This window comes from Heterocephalus glaber, unplaced genomic scaffold (genome assembly GCF_053883595.1).
Source record: "Heterocephalus glaber isolate CG9 unplaced genomic scaffold, H.glaber_assembly_v1.0 deba00000621, whole genome shotgun sequence".
Taxonomy (NCBI): domain Eukaryota; kingdom Metazoa; phylum Chordata; class Mammalia; order Rodentia; family Bathyergidae; genus Heterocephalus; species Heterocephalus glaber.
Window position 1 is genome coordinate 5545226 of NW_028258153.1, and position 20241 is coordinate 5565466.

General features: G+C 56.3%; 1 protein-coding gene across 12 annotated transcripts in view; it reads right to left on the bottom strand.

Annotated features, from left to right (window-relative positions):
- Speg (striated muscle enriched protein kinase) overlaps window positions 1-20241 on the bottom strand; it is a 55601-nt gene that overhangs the window by 34434 nt on the left and 926 nt on the right. The window contains exons 1-8 of one of the 12 annotated variants that reach the window (XM_013065503.3): window positions 13828-14090; window positions 12813-12855; window positions 11954-11988; window positions 11297-11386; window positions 10881-11217; window positions 6789-8089; window positions 4840-4983; window positions 4350-4532 (exon numbers count right to left, since the gene is read on the bottom strand). In XM_013065503.3, the coding sequence (XP_012920957.2) occupies window positions 4350-4532; window positions 4840-4906 (250 nt within the window). In that variant the 5' untranslated portion in view covers window positions 4907-4983; window positions 6789-8089; window positions 10881-11217; ... (2 more) ...; window positions 12813-12855; window positions 13828-14090. The other 11 variants (XM_087206017.1, XM_013065500.3, XM_021244164.2 and 8 more) reach the window with 11 other exon arrangements.

Sequence of the window (20241 nt, forward strand, 5' to 3'; positions counted from 1 at the left end):
GCTGTGAGTGATAAATTCCACTCCGGATAACATCCGTGAAGAGTCTGTGCAGAGGGTACACCTGCTCGGGGCAGACAGAGTGGGGAGGGAGGGCTGGATCTGGTGAAGTGGCCCACACTACCCTGCTTTCTCAAGTGTCTCCCAGACCCCCAGTAGGATGGACAACAGGCGCCGTGCGGCATTCCAATGTTCCCTCCATTGGCACCCACTGCCACTGCCAGAGAGAACCCGCAACTATGCTACAGGTGGCCTGGAACCCAGAGCAGGAGAGTGGGGCAGGGGTAGGTGGTGTGACTTTCTTCCTTTTCTTTTGTATTCATGACCCCTAATAAACAACCTCTTGTGATAGGGTTGATCATATGAGTGGGACCAGAATAAGCCTTGAAGCACCATATCCCTTAGCCCAAATGTCTGTGGCTGACTCACCCCTAGCTTGAGTCTCACAATTCTTACTATTTAGCCCATGAGTCAGGATGAGCCTCACTTTACAGACAAGAAAACCATGGCCAGCTAAACGTGAAGGTCTTTGCTGGGCTCAAGCACATGAGACCTGTGCCTGAGGGGAGCGCTGCAGGCAGCAGGATGGGGCCCCCCACATCACTCTCTTCCTGACAGCACCTGGAAAGCCTCCTGTAGAGCCCACTGTGGGAGTGAGTAGAGTGTGTGCAGCACACCAGGCAGTTGGCCAAATAAACGGACCATGGCCAGGATGGAGGCAGGGAGTCAAAAGAGGAAGCAGAAAAAGCCTTGTCTGTTCCAGCCACAGAGGACCTGGGCAGTCCCCGCCCCATGAGCTCAGGAGCACAAATGTATCTTACACCCAAACCCTCTCAGAGTAGCTGGAAAGGGGATGGGACAATGCAACGCTTAGGAGTATCTTTCTGGGAAACCTGGAGATGGTGCGTCAGGGCATGACTCCAGCCTCCAACAGGTCCCGTGTTTCTAGAGCCTGGCATTCAACAGGGTAGGGTACTTGCCAGAGGTACTATTAAAATGAATGGCAATTAAAATGAAATCAAATGAAACACTTGGCTCCTCAGTCATGCTGGCCATATTTAAAGTGCTCAATAGCTACATGTGGCTGGTGGCAACTAACACTGGACAATGCAGACACAGAATACCTCTGTTATCATGGCAAGTCCTGTAGGTCTGCACTGCCCTACAGCAATGTGCTAAAGTTTTCCCAGTCCCAGTTTCCTCATCTGAAATGTGGATATAATTATAGAATCTATCTCACGGGGCTGGATTAAGTGTGATTACCCAATCAACACTGGGCTAGTACATAGAAAGAACTCTATTAATGCTAACTAACTGTGTTATTTTTATCCGCTAGTCACACTAAATGTAGTTGTTTCTTGGATGAGCTCCTTCCCTCACCCTAAACCATTTATTGCTTATAACATTCCCAGGCAGATACAGATGCTCAAAAAAGGCTACTAGCCTGGTGCTAGCTCTGTCACAGTACCCTTCACACTTTAGTCTTCCCAGCTGTGAAATGGGAACGTCACCACCTGACACCCCCAATCTGATGTTGGTCAAAGACAGAGATATGAAAAGGGGCTGGGGATTTAGCTCAGTGGTGCTGCCGCCTGCTTCGCAAGCACAAGGTCCCGAGTTCGAACCCTGGTACCAAAAAAACCCAAAAAAACTAAGAGATATGAAAGGGTTTGAGATAACCATATGGCACTCTAAAAACAGAAGAAATGGGGCACTGGCCACAGATGCAAATTCAATAGATGCTTATGTGATGCATTTGGCAGTAGCCAAGAGAAAAGGGTTTACTTGGGTTAAGCACACTCTTCACAGTCTCAAGTCAGGAGTCCCAGTCATTGTCCCTCCCCTTTGAAAGAGTTATTCAGGGAGGAGGAGGGATCTAGGGCTGGGGGCGGCTGGTGGAGCTGGAGAACACCAGGCTTTGCCTGCATACCCCAGCCCCCCAAAGCAGGGGGCTGCATTCTGTAGTTACCCATTTCCTGGTTACCATGGTACCCAGCCAGGAACAGATCTGTGGGCTCTCAAAAGCAACCCTGTTGGGGTGGGCATCCCAGGAGCACACTGGGCAGTCAGCCCTGGTTTCCATGGCACTAGGCATGGGGATGGGGAGATACCAAGACAGGGTGGTGGCTCCGTGTAAGCTTCTTCCCATAAGACACTGCCTATTCCTTCCCTCTGCCTATACCCTAGGCCCCCATAGCCACCCTGCTGGGTACCCTCCCCAGCTCCACTCCTTACTCCTGACAGACTCCAGGCCTTGAACCACCTCCTTTGCCAAAGTCTGTGCTACCACTGGTTCCGCCTACTCCAGCTGCTCTCTGGGTCCACTGGCCCCTATCCAGCCACTCTGGACCAAACAGTGCCTTGTAGGGTAAGAAAGTCACATTGCTCCACAATGACTAGCGCTGAGTCTGGACCCGAGTGCCAGCCTCTTGGGCCCTGGAGCCAACCTGACTTATGCGGGCTGCTGCAATGCCTGGTGCAATCAACTACTGTGATGAAGGCTTTCTGGCTCCCCAGGGCAAAGGAGGCACAGCGATGCTGAAGCACCCAAGGACATGGGGCTAGAAAAAGAGGGATGAAGTCTTCAAGGCACAGGCTGAAGAAAGGAGCGGGGAAGGAGAAGGCACTTCCTAGGTCCTCCTGGAAAGCTGAGCCCATGTGCACATCACCCCTGAATGCTAACAACAAACATTTGTCTACAGCTTTACAGTTCATAAAGCTCATTCGCACATCCACTTTAATCTGTAAAGATGGTATTATTATCTCTGGTTTACAAATGAGGAAACTGAAGCTCAGAGAGTTTCAATGTGGCAAACAGAACTCCCAGTCAAGTGCTGACAGCTGCCATGCCCCAAGCTGCCTTTCCAACCTTAAAAGGCTCCCAAATGGCCCTGAGCCAGTATTGGGACACCCCTCACCCCACCTCTCACCAAATCACAGCCCAAGCCAGGTACTGACTGGTGTCTCAGAGCCATGGCTTGGCCCCTGAGGGGAGCTGGGAGCTGAGTCAGAGGCCAGATCTCAGAGGTGATGGAAGGATGGAACCATGTAGAGGGTTGGCATGATTCAGCGAGGCAGGAGGGGTGAGAGGGAGCAAGCCTCAAACATGGCTCCTGGGAGGGATGAGCAAGCAAAGGAAGAGGACCGGCAGCTCCACAAAGCTCTGTAGTGTGACCAAAGGAGCTAATGTAGCACAGGGCCTGAGATCAGACCCCACTGCGACATCTCTGCATTGGAGCGGTCTAAGGCCCTGGGACCCCACACACGGGCTCTGTCATCTTGTCTCTTGCAGCAAGAAAGGCACAGAACAGGGCCGGGGATTTAGCTCAGTGGTTCTACCGCCTGCCTTGAAAGCTAAGGACCCAGGTTCGATCCCCGGTACCAAAAAGAAAAAAAAAAAAAAAGAAAGGCACAGAACAGTGTGCGCTGTTCCCCTCCGGGCATGTTCTGCCCTCGCCCCCTCAGTCTAAGTCTCAGCCTCCTTCCAGCCCTGATGTCTCCCAGAACACTGACCAATGCTCAACTGTTCCTGCACTGAATGCTTCTGTCCTGTGTTGTCCACATGCTAGGTCTGGACGCCCAATGGTAAACCATCTCAGATTTGAGTTTGTGCCTTTGCCTTCTACGACACCCTCTCCCCATCCTTCCCTGCCCCTGCCCTGCGGCCCAGGGCCAGGACGGTGTCAGGCCCAGCCACCTGAATGAGCAGAACTGGCCATGCACACTGACAGCAGTCCAGCCCCGCCTGAGCCAGAGAGAAATTGGGCTGCAACCCAAAGGAAACAGTCTGACATCAAGTGAGGTTTCATAAAAATAGAAAACAAGGCAGGCTCAGCACTGCCATCTCCAGAAGGTGCTCTCAGCTGCACTTCCTCCGGGCTTGGGGTTCAACAGGAGGAGCAGAGTGGCACTTGAAAGCCACTTTTTACTGGGGTTGGAGAAGAAAATGCCTTCAAAAGGTTCCTGGTAGCTCTCCAGCCCTTTGAGCTGAGAGATTCTTTTTCTCAGAGACTTGAGGATAATTTGCCTTCCTCACAGACCCAGTTCAGGGAATTGACATAGGAAGATGGCATTTGGAGGCTGTCTAAAAGACAAATTTCACTGACTGTGAATTGGCCAGCCTGGTGTGTACCTTGGGAATGTGGGCCCTGCCCTGAGGGTAGGACCACTGAAAATGCTTTCTCTGGGGTGGGGGACTGGGGGGTGTGACACGTGAGAAAGGACTGTGCACGCTGTCTGAGAAACCGAGCTCTCAGCTGCAAATGGGAAGGGAACCTGGGGCATGACCTCAGAACCACAGGGAATGGTCACAGCTCACCCCCACCCGGCCCTGGGCTCGACGGGCTCCCTACCAGGTCTCACAGCCAGTGAGGCAGCACAGCTGGCCTGGCCCAGATCATTGGTGGCAGTGGCCATGTAGCTTCCTGCGTCAGCTTCTTGGGCCTCCCTGAGCAGCAGGGTGTGCCGCTCGCCCTCAGTGCGGAGGAGAAGTCGGCCCTCACTGCGCAGCACCAACCCATCCTTGTGCCAGGACACTGTGGGGAAGTGGTGGGAACCAGCTCACCATGGTTCACCGGGGCTCGCTAGGGCACTCTCTCTCACCCAGCCCTCCCAACAAGGAGCCCAAATCACTCCTCTCCCCACCCCAGGAAACTCTGACAAATTTGCCCTCCTCTCTAGGGTCCTGGGCAATCCACCTAAACACAGAGTTAAGGCAGCCCCCAGGGAGTGGATGGCTCCCCTCCTACCCAGCCCTCCCTCAAAGGACTCTGGCTGAACCTCCCCCTCCCTGTCCCACATGCCCCCACCTCAGCCCCTCCCAGATCCTGCCCTGCTGCTCACCTTGGGCTGGGGGGTTGGCAGTGATGATGCACTTAAGCAGCACATCGGCCCCTGGTGCCACCACCATGTTCTGCAGAGGGATCTCAAACACCGGGGCCTCCAGGGGCTCTTCTCCAGCGGACACATAGGAGTCATCTGAGGACTCTGCCAGGCACAGGGGTGATAGTTAGGAGGACTCCATCCCTGCAGGGATGACTAGAGGGGGAGTGTTGGCAGCCCCACATCCTAGAAAACCAGGCTCCAAAGAGGGGCTTCTGAAAGGCAGAGCTGGGGGAGCAAACAGTCTCTCTCTGGAATGTCCTGAGACAAGGAAGAGTAAGCCAGAAGGAAGGTTCTCAACCTGGACAGGGCAGCGGAGACCCCACTTCATCCATAATTAGTGCTGGTTTCTGGAGGAAGGTGAGGACCTGCTGTGGGTATCTTCACATGAATCAGTCATTATGTGTGGCACCGAAGGCTCTACGCAAGGCACGTGGAGGGTCGCAAGACTGCATCAGTTTCAAATGAGGACAAGCTAAGAGTAGCCAAGACCTAAATGGTAACACTAGTTGCACAGGGCAAGAGGTGGGGAATTGTCAAATTCTTGAGGCCACCAGATTCCAAAGAAGGAGCAGCAGAAGGACTGGACGGCCCTACGAAGATCAGCCTTAATTTTGTCCCTTCACCAGACAGTAACACTGTCCTTACCGCACACAGAGCCCTGATGGGTACCCAGGATATGACAGGAAATAAGATGTGGTCTCTGCTTACAGGGAGTTCATACAAAGAGATAATAAAACCCCACTGTCCTGATTCTCTCTGGGTATTTTCCAACCCTGACAATCTCTAAACTAGATAAAGGACAATCTGGACAGCCCAAAAGGCATTGAGGATCCCAATTCTGCTGATTTCTAGCGACATCACCTGGGGCAAAAGAGATAATCTTTCTGAGCCTTGGTTGTGTTATCTGGAAGATGGAGGGATAACACCCAATACTGTGCAGAGCTGGCACACAGGCTGAAATGAGATAGCCCATACCCTCTGGGCTGAGTAAACACAACGCCTGGGACATCGTGGTGGGTATCCAGTACTGGAGACTAGTAGGATGATGGATGAGAGCTTAATCATCCCTAAAGGCTTTAAGGTGGTAGTACTTAAATGCAAAATAATTTTGATGTAGAAAAATACAAGGTGGTAAGTCAATGAGAGAGATACTAGCAGGGTCTCCCAGGCACAGTGGGGAGAGGCATGAGGAGGGAGAAGCAGCAGGGAGTGGGAGCTAGTCAAGGATGGCTTCTTCTGCCTCTCCAGGAATGGGCCCAAGTTGCTGTTCAGGACATTTGGGTTTGGGGCAGCAGCATTCTCCGGTGGTTGATGTTGCTTATCACCCCTGAGAAGGTAGCAGACACACATAGGCTGCCGTGTGTAAGGACCAGTCAGCTCAGAGATGCACGAAGCGAGGGCACGGAGAGAGGAGGCTAGAAGGGAAGGCTGGGTCAGACCTCAGTGGCTACAGCTGGGTCAGGGGACGGTGCTGGAAAGGGAAGGGCACAGTGAAGGGTTAGGCTGTGACAGCTACTGTCTCTTCCCCCACAGTGGGATGGGGGAACACTGAGGGCTCCTTAGGTTCCCACCAGTGCCTCCTCCCACTGATGATCTGTGACACAGCAGGATCACTGGGCCTTAGGGGACCTACATCAGGCATCTGGGCACCAGTATCGCTCACACCCCAGCTCCGCTCGGCCTCTGGCCAAACACATTCGCACGCCATCTCACCGTGGCAGGTTTTTCTTGCACAAGGACCTTCACAGTCCTCCACTCCAACCGGAACCTGTGTCAGTACCAACCGCACCCTCACAGGCAGCCTAGCAGCCCCAAGCCAGGCTCTTGTTCCTACAAGCAGCCCTAAAGTCTCCAAAGTCCCTGGCACTCAGGTGTGGGCACATTCTCAGCCCTCTCGGCCGCCTTACCGAGCTCAGGAGAGGTGGGCCGGACCCGGCGACCTTTGCCCTGGCTCCGGGCCCCTCTGCGGTCCCAGGGCCCCCACGGACCATCCTCCTCTGGCCCTCTGCGCAGCCTCTTCTCCGCTTCGGGCCCCGCCCTGTTCTTCTCCAAGGTCTGGGGCACAGCAGCGCCCTCCAGGCCCGGCGTGGCCCAGGGAAGGAAGCGCACGGCCTGCGCCGGTGGCTCCCGTTTCCGACCTGAAGGGGCTTTTGTCCTGGCCTCAGGAGGATCAGCGGTAGGGGGCGGCACGGGGCTCCTGCACTCTTGGATGGCTCTGCCCCGGATCAGAGGGAACTGGTCCCGCCGCCTAACCTCCTGCTGCGGGCCTTCCCCTGGCTCCGTCCTGCCCACCGGCCCACGGCTCCGGGGCCTCCCAGGCTCGTCCCCGGACCTGCTCCCGATGCTTGAAGGGGGTGACTGGGCGGTCGCAGGGCTCACGGCCCGCGAGGTCTTGGGGGTGGAGGGCTGGGAGAAGAGCGGGGGCTCGCCAGGCTCTCGCGGGGACGGGGCGCGTTGCAGCGTGGCGCGCAAAGACTCGTGTGAGCGCACCAGCTCCTCCCGCGACGCGGAGCGGCGGATGCGACCCAGCTCCTGGGCGAAGCGCAGCTCGAGGTCGGAGGCCGGGCTGCGCTGTCGCGTGCGCTCGTCCAAGGAGGCCGCCTTTTGCTGGAACAGGCGGCGCCGCTCGGCCACACTGCCCCGCGGGGCCCGTAGCTCCTCCTGCGATGCCCCGGGGGTGCCCCACGCGTCGCTCTCGTACTTGGGCTGCTCCAACGAGCGGGCCTTGCGCAGGGGCACCCAGGGCCGCAGGGGCGCCGGCGGCGAGTCGCTGCGCTCCAGGCTGCGCCGTCGCTCCTCGAAGAACTGCAGCTTGTCTAGGATGCGGGAGCCGGCACGCACCAGCCTCGGGGAGCGGCCCAGCGCAGACTGGCGGCCGGAGGCCTCGCTCAGTGGCGTCTGGGGCCGCGACTCCGCCGTGCTCGCCAGCGAGGGCCCTGACGACTTGGACTTTTTCCCTCGCTTCTCTTCGGTGGTGGCGTCCTCGGGCAGCGCGAGCTCCTGAGTTCGCCGGTGGGGCGATGTGGGGGTGGCCGGGGGCTGAGCGTTGGGTCCCGGAGAAGCCCGCCTACCCACCCGAGGGGACGGTGGGGGGAGCAGCGCGGACTTGGAGGGAGGTGGAAGGGCCGGGCGGGGACGTGGGGCTTCACTGGCCGGTTGAGGCTGAAGGTCAGGCTCCTCCCTGTGCAATCCACTTTGGGGGACGCTGCTGCAGAACCAAGACCAAGAGGGTAGAGGATTCAGGGGGTCTCCCCTCCTAGACCTTCAGCCTGTGAAAGGGATTAGGCAGTGGGGCATGCTGGGCAGGCTTGGGGGTGACATGGGCCAAACTCTCCTGCCCCCCACCCCCACGAGGAGGGCACAGCCAGAGCAGGTGCTGGGGAGAGGCCAGCGGCTCATGCACCAAAAGCCCAGGCTAGTGGCTGGGTCCAGGTACAGACTCAGCCCCAGGGGCTCTGGCCAGCACCTCCCCCCAGCCCCAGAAGCTGGGAAAATAGCAGGAACAGAACCGAGCATGAGGGAAAGGAAAGAATGAGGCTTAGGACTCAAGATGAGGTGGTGAGGGAAGACAGGAGGGGTGGATGGGGAGGGACCCTCTCAGGAATGTGGCCTCCCACTCATTCCTGCCCCCAGCTGGTTCCCACAGCCCTGCCCAACCTCAGCAGGACACATCCCCTTATAGTGGTCCCCAGAAGACACTAACTGCCTCCTGCCCCAGGCACAAGCTTCAGGAAGCAGTACCCCATCCCTGCGATGGCCCAGCTCCTACACAGACCTGAACCCATCCCTGTCACCCCCACCAGTGCTAGTAGGGCCCAGCAAGTGGGAACTGGGGTTCCTGGGAATGGGATACCCAAGCTCCCATCCCCTCTGCTCAGTCTGCCCACAGTGTAGGCCTTTGTCTCCATCCTGCCCCTCAGAAAGGTATCTTGAGTCTTAGAAATCCCAAGAGCACCTAAGTTCCCTCCAAGAGATATGTTCAGAAATAACTCAGCTCAGAAATAACTACCAAGTGGGCCTGAACAGGGGGCGTGGGAGATGAGGAGGGAAGGAGCCTGTCAACCCTGAGTACACCCTCACCTAATAAAGCTGTGATGCCCAAGGGCCAGGCCTCAGTTTCCCCCATCAAGGCCCTTGGAGGAGGTACATCAAATATAAAGAAGGGCAAGAAAAGGAATCTGAAAGCTATTATATCCCACATTAGAGAGCTTAAAAACTTAGGAAATGGCTCGATGAATATTTACCGTGTCAGGCATATACTAAGTGCTTCAAATGCATTGTCATTTAATCCTCCCAGCAGTTCCTTGAGACTGGAACTGCTATTACTCCCATTTCCACAAGAAGAAATTGAGGCTTCAGAGAGGTTAAGTGTACCCTTTGAAGGCACTTAACTAGGTGCCATAACTAGGAAATGGTTGGTACTAGGACTGAAACCCAAGTAGTCTGACTTCTGAGCCCTTGTTCTCTTTCTGGGTTTCTGGGGACACAGAAGGGAGAAATAGCAGAGTACCAGCCAGCTGTAGAAGTTCTAGGAGTGTGTGAGTATAGTGATGTTTTATCCTACCTGGGTCAGTTACCCACACTGCAGACCCACCCCTGCCTGGGGGAAGGGAAGAGTGGCAATTCTTAGGGCCCTGCAAGGGAGAAAAACCTCAGCCAGCCCCCTGCAGGGAGGCAGAGTTTACTTTCTAGGGGGTAGCAACAGAGTTCCAGGGGAATGGGCTCTGTGAAGTGGGTGAGGCCCAGAGAGAAAGTGGGGAGATCAGAGGAGGCCTCTTGCTGGCAGCTCCAAGAGCTCCAGGCCAGACTCTGTACCACAGACATCATCACTAAGGAAATGGGTTCCTCCTAAGTTGCCATAGCAACCCCGGGCTCCAGCTAGGGCCTGGGAAAGAAAAGCAGAGAAGGAGAGGCGAGTCCAGGGCACAGGAAAGCTGGTAACGCCAATGAAATAAGCCAAGGGAGCTCTGGGGTGGGGGTGCAGGAGTCCAATGGGACCCAGACCTCTCCCCTGCCCACCACTGGCCACTCCAGCAACCCTCAAGAAAGCCTCCCACCAGGCCCTTTCTTTCTCCTCCATGATGGCACCTCCCCCACACCCAAAGCCACCACAAATCAGGCCCCCTCTCAGCTCCCCAAATGCCCCTGTTACCTCTACCATCAGCCACTCCCCTCTTCTGCTATAGCACTTCCTCCTGTGTCTGCCGGCCCCCAAATATCCAAAAATGGCTCCAATGCCTCACTCCAACACCTCCGCTCTTCACCAGCCCCTACCGGGACAACCCTGGACCCCACCCTCGGGCATTTTCCGTGGGATATTTCCCAGGACATTGTCATATGACCCCTGCCATTGTCATGGCAGGCCCTCCACCCAACCTCGTCTCCAGTACCTCCCCCCTCCCCCGCCCTGACTCCCCACAGCCCCCACCCTCCCTCCACTTCGGCAGGCCCCCCCACCCCATCTGCCCCTGACCACCTCACTCTTTCTCCTGGCTGCTCGCTTGCTCCCCTGCTCTCTCCTGCTCTCCTGGGAGCTGCCGTGTGGAAAGGTTCTGTTCCTCCCAGAAAAAGGCCCACATGGGGACAGGAATGTGCAGAGAGATGAAAAGGCAGCAGCTGCTGAGACAGCAGGCACGGAGGGGGCCCTGGGGGGGTGGATTCTGGGGACAACTGGAGCCTGAATGGGTGAGGCAGGAGAGGGCCCCTGACAAACTGGGGCTCTTGGAGGAGATGAGGAAGGGACAGGGGATCCCCAAGACTGTGGAGATGGTAAGGTGAGCCAGGACAGGTGGGAGCGGGAAGTGGGTGGTGATGGCACAGAGGAGGGAGCAGTGTGGGAAAAGAGTGTAGCCGAGGCCAGAAGTGGAAGCCGTGGGGGTGAGGTGCACAGAGATGCCTGGGGCGGGACAGACGGCTGGTGGCTGATGAGGCAGTGACAGGCAGTGCAGGACAGCACAGTGAAATGGGACAGGGCAGGCCCCGGTGAGGCCGTTACTTACACGTGGATTGAGAACGCCCGTCCTCTGTACAGACTGAACGCGCTGCCGTACAGGTCACTGGCCACCGAAAGGCTATCCTCTGACCCCCAGCTTGCGCCCACCAGATTAGCTCGCGATGCCCGCACCAGCGGCTCCACCCCCAGGTGCCGTGGCCCGGCCCCGGTTGCCTGTGCTTGCCTTGGGCTGCCCGGGAGGCGGCAGGTGCCACTCCCACTGCCCGCTTCCTGCTCCAGGACCGTCTGCCCGCTGCCCCACCAGCTCACTTGCTCCTCCGAAGTGCCTGTCACGGAGGTCGGGGGTGTGTCCAGGGAGGTGCCCACCAGGGTGTCAGAGCCCCCTAGAGGACGGGGCACAGTGAGTGGAGACAGGCCTCAGAGGAAGCCCCCCTGACTGCTCTTGGAGCACCCAGAGCTCACCCGTGGGGGTGCTGAAGGCCCCGTCATCCCGAAGCTCCAGGCGCTGGGTCCCCTGCACATCACTGATGTCATCCTCAGCCGTCTCCGAGTCTGGAGAAGAAGGGGTCTGTGTGGGCAGGGCCCTACTCCCTCTCCTTCCAACTCTTCCCTGTGGCCTCCTGCCTCCTCCACAGCAGGCTCCACCTTACAAAAGGAGGATGTTCAGGACCCCATCTCCCCTCTTTTGCGCCTGACATCCCCTGGGGCTGCTCAGGGTAGCCCCTTCCCTGTCAATGCCCTGACTCCATCCCTGGGCCCCTGGCTACTGACCTTGCCTCTGTGGGATCCTCAAACCTGCTCTCCCCCCTGCTCCCATCCACTTAATGGCTTACCGGGGCCCCAACCCCTTCCTCTCCTCTCCCTGTCATCAAAGTCCCTCTGCAACACCCAAATTAACAAAGTCCTAGGCTCTAAGGCTCTAAAGTCTGGTTTCCAGTGCCCCGGGGGAGTCACCTTAGAGTCCTATTGTCAGGGTACTCGACCAACTGCAGGGCCAGCCTGTCCTGCACCCCAAACCAGCTGGAAGGCATCGGTGCAGCTGAGGCAGGGTGAGGAGAGGTTGGGCTGATTGGGGAAGAAGGGGTGGGTGGGGGACTAGGGCAGGAGCCAGCTTCCTACCGTAACTTTGCTTTCTGCAGGAGCGGAAAACTTCGCTTCCATAGGAGCAGCAGGAGAGAGATGTGGACAGACAGTTATCAGAGTGTTTGTGGGGTAGGGCACAGAGGGCAGGCAGGACAGAGGGCATGAGGGTCCCCAGTGTCCAGAGTTGCCCTTTGGGGATGGGTAGGGGTGTGCTCAGGACTGGGGAGCCCACACCCTTAAGCTGGTTATCCCGACTGTCCCAGATGCTCTAGTACCCTCAGCACTTACTGATGGTCCCACTGGCCACAAACACACACGCCTGTCTGTGTCCAGCTCAGCCACTGACCTGGACCTCCCTACTCTTAGTGGTCATGCTCACCCTCTGTTGTAGTGTGTGCTGTGTGCTTTGACCTTGCCTTATAATTGAAGACCCATCTGTCTGCATTTGCTGACAGGCACTTTCCTCAAGAACCCTCTCTTCTTTCTGCTGAATGGTCCTCAAAAGTGACCAGTGGTTATGTTTGGAACCAAGGTTCTTTGGCATATTTTCACCTTTCTCAGTCTATCAGATTCTGTGCCTCAGTTTCCCTGTGGGTGCCATGGCAAGCAGGAGCCATATGCTGGTGGCCAGAGCACGGCAATGAGCTCCTTCTTACTTGGCCCCACAGATGGAGATCAGAAGCCCAGCCCCTCCCCATGGCGCGAGCTACTGAGCCCCTCCCCATTGCTAAGCCCTCTCTCAGCTGTAGTGCACAGGGGCTCTTGTTGGGTGGGTGTCTAGATGAGTGGGGGTGTCCCATCTCGTGGGCTGTCTTCAGGGTCTTGATGCCTCATGAAGGGACAGGGACCAGGAGGTGGAGTGGGCATAGGCTACAGCAGCCCACAGTCCACGCACCATGGGTAAGTCGGCCAAAGGCCCGGCGGGAATGGCCGGTTTTCTGAAAGAGAAAAGCCAGAATGAGTAGTTATGGGGAGGCTTGCTCCTGAGTCCCTGTGGCTCCCATTCCAACCTGCTGTTAACAAGCAGAAAGTCATACTAGGGGCCAGTGTGCGTGTGAGGGGCAGGGAATGGAGGGGCACAGACACCCAGAGCCACTGGCTTGCACTGAAGGGAATGTCTCCACTCTGCCTCCCTCCAGCTGCCCAGCTGGCTCTGGGGAGAAGCAAGGAGGAAAGCCAGAAGACAGCGAGGCTGTGGGTCCATCGCTTCGACTCCTTGCTGGATAGAGGCTCACAGCCTGGGTCAGAGTAGCATCCCCAGAGACAGAGAGGAGATAAGGCAGTCAGGATGACTGAGGAGGAGAAGATGGAGGGGGTGCGCTCGAATGACTGGGAGAAGGGCAGAGGACACCCATTCCTGCTGGGGAGAAAGGACAGATACCTGGGATTGGTGTCAAGCGGGCGGGGGAAGATGATGGGGGAGGGCGAGAGTAAGATCCCCTAAATGGCCAGAGGCTCTCGAAGGCAGGCAGGAGGCCCGGGTACGCGGAGGGCAGGGCAGGGCTTGGGGACATTTATTGAGCTCAGCGCGGATCCCTGTGCGTTGCTTTCAGGAGCTCCGGAAGATGGAAGGCTCCAGGGTGGGGGGCTGGGGAGAGCGGGCCGGAGGGGCTGGGGTTGGACAGAAGCGCGACTGAACGAGATGGTAAAGAAGCAAGTGGGCCCTGCGCGCGGAGGGCTGCAGCGGGGGCCGCTCCAGGTGGTCGCGGGGATTGGGGACGACGGAGGGGCCTGCGCGCTCAGGACGCGGCCCCGCGACCCCCGGAACGCGTCCCACCCGCCGCCCTCCGCCGGGCTGGGGTGGGGCCGGCGCCCCCTCCCCCGGGCCCAGCCGCGGTGACCCGCCCTCCCTCCCGGGCGCCCGGCCCTTCCTGCCCCCTCCCGGCGCCGCCCGCCTCCGGAGCCCTCACCTGGAAACGCTTCTTCACCCACAGCTTCTTCATGGCGGGGGAGGGGGCCGGGCCGGCGGCAGGGCGAGGAGGGGACGGGCGGGGGCGGGGCGGAGTCGGAGGCGGGGCCGGGGGCGAGCTGGGGAGCGGGCGGGAGCCGGCGCGGGTGCTGGAGAGGCCTGGCCTCAGGAGTCCCGGTACCGGGAAGGCGGCGTCGGCGCCCAGAGCCCGCCCCTCCCCAGCCAGCCTGCACCCCCACCTGGCGCCCTTTCTCTTCACTGCACCTCTGCCTCCCCTGGGGCGGCCCTCACCTGCCTCCCAGCACGCCCACGGGACAGCTCCCGACGTTGGCAGTCCCACACACCACACACACACATCTGCCTCCCGGGCCTTGGGCACATGGGGAAACTGAGGCACAGAAAGGGGTGCAGTGGCGTCTAGCTCAGGCTATTCTCACTGGCAGCCCAACGCGGCCTCTTCCTGCAGGGCAGCTCTGGAAGGTCAGGAACATCTCGCTTACTTGGCAAACATGCACACAGGCACGCTGTGCCAGACAACCCAGCTCACCGCAAGGCAGAGCACCGGGTGGTAGTTCCTAGGTCATCCTCGGTGCTAGGCTCCTTGGGGAAGGAGGCCTTGTGCTGACATGGACCCTGACTAGAACCCCCTCCACAGGCTCCCTGAAGTGGGCAGAGAAGGCTTTCCTCGATTTACCTTGTTTCCTGCACCCTCGCTCCATACATACAAACACAAGGTGTCCAGAGGTACTCCTAGTAGTCAGAGTCACCCCATGTTCCCACAGGTGAGCACACTCACCAAATTTTGTAACGTGTTCTCCCCCTCACTTCCCACCCCTGCCCCATTCACCACCAGCAAACTGCAAAGTTCTATTCCCCTCTTATGTTCCTTTCTCATTTACCACGGGCCTGGTGCTTTGCTATTGTTTTCTCTTTTACAGCAACCCATGAGCCTGCAGTCTTTATGACCATGTCCATCCTCATTTAACTGACAAGCATCTGAGGCTCAGAGAAGTCCTGTCACTTAGCCAGAGCCGCACAGCTTCTGAGACTGCAAGTACTCAAACTGAAATTTTCATCTCAGCATGCACAGGTAGTGCTAGTCCCGGTTTCTGAGCTATGACTTCAGTACTAAGCAATTTTTTTTTTTTTTGGTACTGGGGATGGAACTCAGGACCTTGTGCTTTCGAGGCAGGCGCAATGTCACTGAGCTAAATCCCCAGCCCAGTACTATGTAGTTATTAACATTTATTTCATTCTTGGTCTGTACTAGGCACTGTGCTAAGCACATTGCATGAATAAACTCATTCCATCTTCCCAACAAGGAGGGAGACTGAGGCCCAAAGTCACATAGCTAACAAATTAAAGGAGTCAGGATTCTGTGGCTCTATGGCTGGTTATTGACCACTATGTCATAAAGTGTTCCATGCTGATTGGCCAGGATGACCCCTAACTTTATTGCTTTAATTAAAGCCTGGGTACTAAATACATACAGAGAGTCGGGCGTGGAGGCGCACACACACATAATTCATTCCAGCACTCTGGGACGCTGAGGCTGAGGCAGGCGGATTTTAAATTTGAGCCCAGTGTTGGAATTTTAGCAACTTGACACATTTTTTTTTAACTAAAAAGAGCAGAGGATACAGCTTGCTGTGAATGCCCTAAGTTCCACTGCCAGAACCGTAAGATAAAATCAGATAGAGATAGACTGATGACTTTTGTTCCACCTCCACAATGTTTGGGGTGGTAGGATAAGAATGTTCAAGTTCAGACAATGACAATAGCACCTCCCTCATTTTCCGGTTTGTACTTGGCTTTTTTTTGGTACTGGAGATCGAACCCAGGATCTTGTGCTTGCCAGGCAGACACATCACCTCTGAGCTACATCCCAGGCTCTGATTGGCTCTTGAAGTTGAGTTTGGGGCCCCTTCATCTTCAAGTTTAAGGCCATGCCTTGTACATTCTGGGTACATACAGGTGGCCTCCCAGACCACCAGCGGCAAATGTTACACACACAGACACGTGCTCAGGGAGGTGTAATGAGAGGGTACACGTGTGTGTCTGTACTAGTCCCGGCCAGAAGACCCCAGACACCCCCAAATACACCCACTCACAGATGGGGAGCTGAGTGGGGACAGCGGGTAACTTGAGCCCCTGTTCCCCCGGAGAATCCGAGGGGCTGGCACATTCCATAGCAAAAATAGCCAATGGGCAGCAGGCATGAGTGATGGGACAGCTGGGCCGAGGAGGGGCCAGTGATTGTGTATTCCTGCCCTGGGCCTGCATGCTCACCCCTGAAGGAAGGGCCGGGCTTGGGCCGTGCTCTCAGGTTGGGCCTCCACAGTTGGCCCCAGAATGCCCCATTTTCCCTCCAAGGCCAGACAGCTGTGCTCCCCTGCCTCTTCCCCGGGATTCCCATTTCTGTGCCAGCGTTTCCCCTTAACCAGAGAAACTTCATGGCCTTGGGCCACACTTGAGCCCTCCTGCAGATCCTCCACTGAGCTGCATGCACCCGCTATCCTCCCCTTTGGCTCCTCTCTTGCCTGCCTCTGCCCTGCACTGAATTTCTGACATACTGTGTAATTTACTATGTTGCCCATTGTCTGTGCCCCCATTAGAATGTAATCTCCAAGAATAATCTCCCCTCCCCCACCCATGCATCCCAAACACTTAGACCAGTACCTGACACACAGGAGGGAATGGGTGGCACAGCCTGGGGAGGGGATGAAGAGTGGTAGCTGGTGAATTTTCCGGAACGGCTCCCTTCCCCTAGCCTTTCCCTTTCTCTGTCCTGAGCCAGATCCTTTCCCAGGAAAGAGCTGGAGCAGTGACCATTCTACCCAGGTCTTCTGGAAAGAGAAGCAAACTGTCTTCTGCAGAGGCTTCGGCTGACTCCAGGGGCCTCTCTGCTCCCCTTGCCTCCCTCCCAGGGCTCTTCTCTGCTCCCACTCTCGTGCCTCCACCTCTCCTGGATTGGTATTTGGCTTGAATGGATGGCAACACTTACCATACCCACTCCCAACTCCATACTAGTTTCTTCCTGGCTTTTTATCCAGACATTCCAAATTCCAGGTGAAAAAAAATGGTCCAAATATTTCTCAATGCAGATTCTTGTGTGCTCTGCCATCTTTCCCTGGCCTCCACTGGCCCTCTCTCTCCCTATTGCTAACCTCTTCCCTCTCTGCCTTCAAGAACCCAGGATGGTTCACTACTCTCTATGGGCCTTTGGCCCTTCTGGTTGATACCAAAGTCTTTTCAGACCTTGGTTTCAAAACTCCAACCAACATACACACACAAGCATCTTGCATTTGCCCCTCCTCTCAGCTGTGTCCTCTCTCACCCCACCCCACCCTTTTGTGCTAGGAGGCCTCCCCCTTTTGCCACCCATGCGCCCTTCTCTGAGGGCAGCACTTGCTCGGGTCACTTGGCTGCTCAGCCTGTGCAGGTGGGAGCCCAGTGTTTGGAAAGAGAAGAATGCCTGCCTATGTTGGAGACTGGATTGGGCTATGACAGGAGAAAAATGGTCACAATGACAAATCCTTAACTTAGTCTTCCTTCCTCTATTTCTGTGGACCCAGGCTTGGCGACCCAACCATTCAGGTCCAGCCCTGCCACCTCATTGGCCACGTGACCTTGGGTAATCTTCCCCTTTGAACCCCAATTGTCTCACATTAATAATGGTCGCAATAATAATCTGGGGTTTGGAACATTAAATATTTAGATAGTGTGCCTTACACATTTGAGGATTTTACAAGTATCCTACATTTCTGCTATCTTCACCTCCTTTGTTTCCTATTTTTCCTCATTTCTGCACCCCCAAATCCTACCACTACCACACCAGTTTCTCATTCTGCACACTCACCAGCCTTCAGGCCCCTTGTCTCCTCAAATCCCTAACCTCCCTAACCCTGGCCAACACTGTTCCATCCTGAGGTACTGTCCCAGGCTTTGGGAGTGCCAAGAGTCTCGGCATCACCCTGTCTTGCCGAGCTGAGAGCAATCCTGGCCAGAAATTGCCTCCTTCCTTCTGTAGCCAGGTCTTTGCTTGGCTTCCTCGAGTACCCTAAAGTCCTCCTGCTGTTGATTCCAACCCAGAAAGTTTTCCACAAGGAAGCTCGAGCAATGGTGAAGAGTTGTGCAGCTGCCTTGGACCAGGAGCTGTCACTGGGAAGGGACCGGTGAGGGTTGGGCAGCAGACAGGGACAGAAGCCACACTCATCCAGTCAGTCTCCCAGCATCAACAAAGCAAAGCCTCTGCCTCCCCCAAATCATGGAAGAAGTTGTAATAGTTAACCACATGGTCATGTGCAGTGGGGCAGAATGAAACCTCCACTTATTCTGGCACCTTCTGTCTGCACAAGCTGGACACATTCTCAAACGGAACATGCTGCAGCCCCATCCTTCTCCTATTCTAACATGAATGCCAAAAGTCTCAAATCCACACACCCAGGGCCCTTTCTGTACTGTAAGTTCCTCAAGCCTACTGCTCACCAGCCTGGACACTGCTCCTGTGCTGTCTAATCTAGGTAGGCCCAGGCAGGCTCAGCTTTGCCCACCATGCCACCCAGATTACAAAGCAGTGAGGAAACAGCCCTGCTGGGGGTTCTCCCACCTCATCATCTCTTCTTCTGGAGGGGGCAGGGCAGGCTAGGAGCAGTCATGCAGCTGCCACGCCCCAACACTGGACAGTGATCCCCCATCAGAACTTTTTGAGTAACAAAAAGGCTCCAGAGCCCAAGCCAGGAGGACAAGTTTCTTAGATCTGGAATGGGATGGCTATAAGCAGCTGCATGTCTACCTCCCTTCTGGTCCATAGTGTTCTCACCTGGAAAGGGAAGTGTTTGAAGCTGCAGTTCTCTGTGGACCTGCCCAACATTAAACAAATATTATAACCATTGCTCTTTCTCTGCCCTACCTTTCCCTTCCCTAATAGCTCTCTCCTGAAACTATTCATATTAACTTATCTATCTTAGCCTTCAATTTACCTCCTGTTTTTCAGCTCCCTTGGCCCCTGAGGGGACCAGAGCTAAGTAAGAAGCCTAAGGAGTCTCTTCTTTCTCTAGGTCAGAACTCTACCAGAACATGTGCCTCCCCTGTCCCCAAGCTAGGGAATCCTGTACCTGGTCAGCTTCTTGACCAATCAAGAGAAGCCACCCCTGGCCCTCTCTGGCCCAAGCCTGGCCACAGAGACCACAAGGAACTAGTGGTTGGAGACTGGGAGGTGGGCAGGACCAGCCTGAGGAGATGAGATGCTGAGAGCTCCATCTCCTGACTGGGCTGCACCCAGGAGCCTTCTTTTTCATCTGGCTGCTGAGTTCCTTCACCCCTTGGCCTCCTCCCCAGCCCCAAAGATTGACCCCTACAGGACACCACCCAGCTGGAATGAGACACCCTTCTTGCAAATGCCCAAGACAGTCACCACCACCCCTCCCCTGGCTCTTTGCCACCTCTTCCAAATGCAGCCTACTTTCTCAGAATTCTGTTTTTCAAGGGTCAGGCTACCTAAAGCTCTGTGTTTGGCCTAGAGAAGAACCATGCACCTAACTCTGGAGTTGGGGAATAGGAAAGGAAATGCCCAAAAATTAACCCAAGGAGAATCGGTGCTGGTTTGGCATTCTTCCCCAATCCCAGCAGGGCAGAGAACATGGGGTCCAGGCTCCTGTCCCTCCTCTTTGGGCTCAGACCACTGGCCTGGAACTGTACCTCCACTCTGTCCAGAGCATCCCCTTCTATGCCCTCTGAACACCCACTCTGGAACCTCAGTAGACACAGTCCACAGGCTTCCCACGCCAGCTCCACATGCCCTGTCCTGCATCTGTTTGTACCATCACTGTCCTTCTACAGCCTACAAATGTGCACATACACGTGCATGCCTGTGGATTCCCAAGAAACCACCTCCATTCATGCTCTGGTCCCTGCTCCACTTCCTGGTGCCCGGGACCTTGTTCACTCGTGTCTATCCACTGGCCCCTTCCACCCCGCCTGGTACTGAGAGCACAGCCCTGCCACAGCAATGGCCTGCAAGGAGCTCTGACCCAGCCGTTCCCCAGTGCACCACAGACCAGAGGAAACCAGTCCCTCCCTCAGACAAGCACACATCTTTAAGGAGCTCACAACTGCCAGCTCCCTCATCGGAGAAGATTGCCCCCAGGAGGCTTCTCTCTAGCAGAGAAAGAGGAGGGCTTCGGCCACAGCTCCCCAAGAAGCCTGTGTGAATCTCAGGCTTGACCTCCACCACCGACCCTTGACCTCTGACCTTCCCAGGGGGAGCCTCTCCCGGACACCACTTCCCTGCATCTCCCTCTTGATCTCCACTTCTGCCCCCGCAGCTGAGAAGCCTGGCGCCTGAGAAGAAGGCCAGGAACTGCTACCTGGCTCACGTGGCCCGGCCAGCCCTTCTCTACCCTTGCTCCCCCTC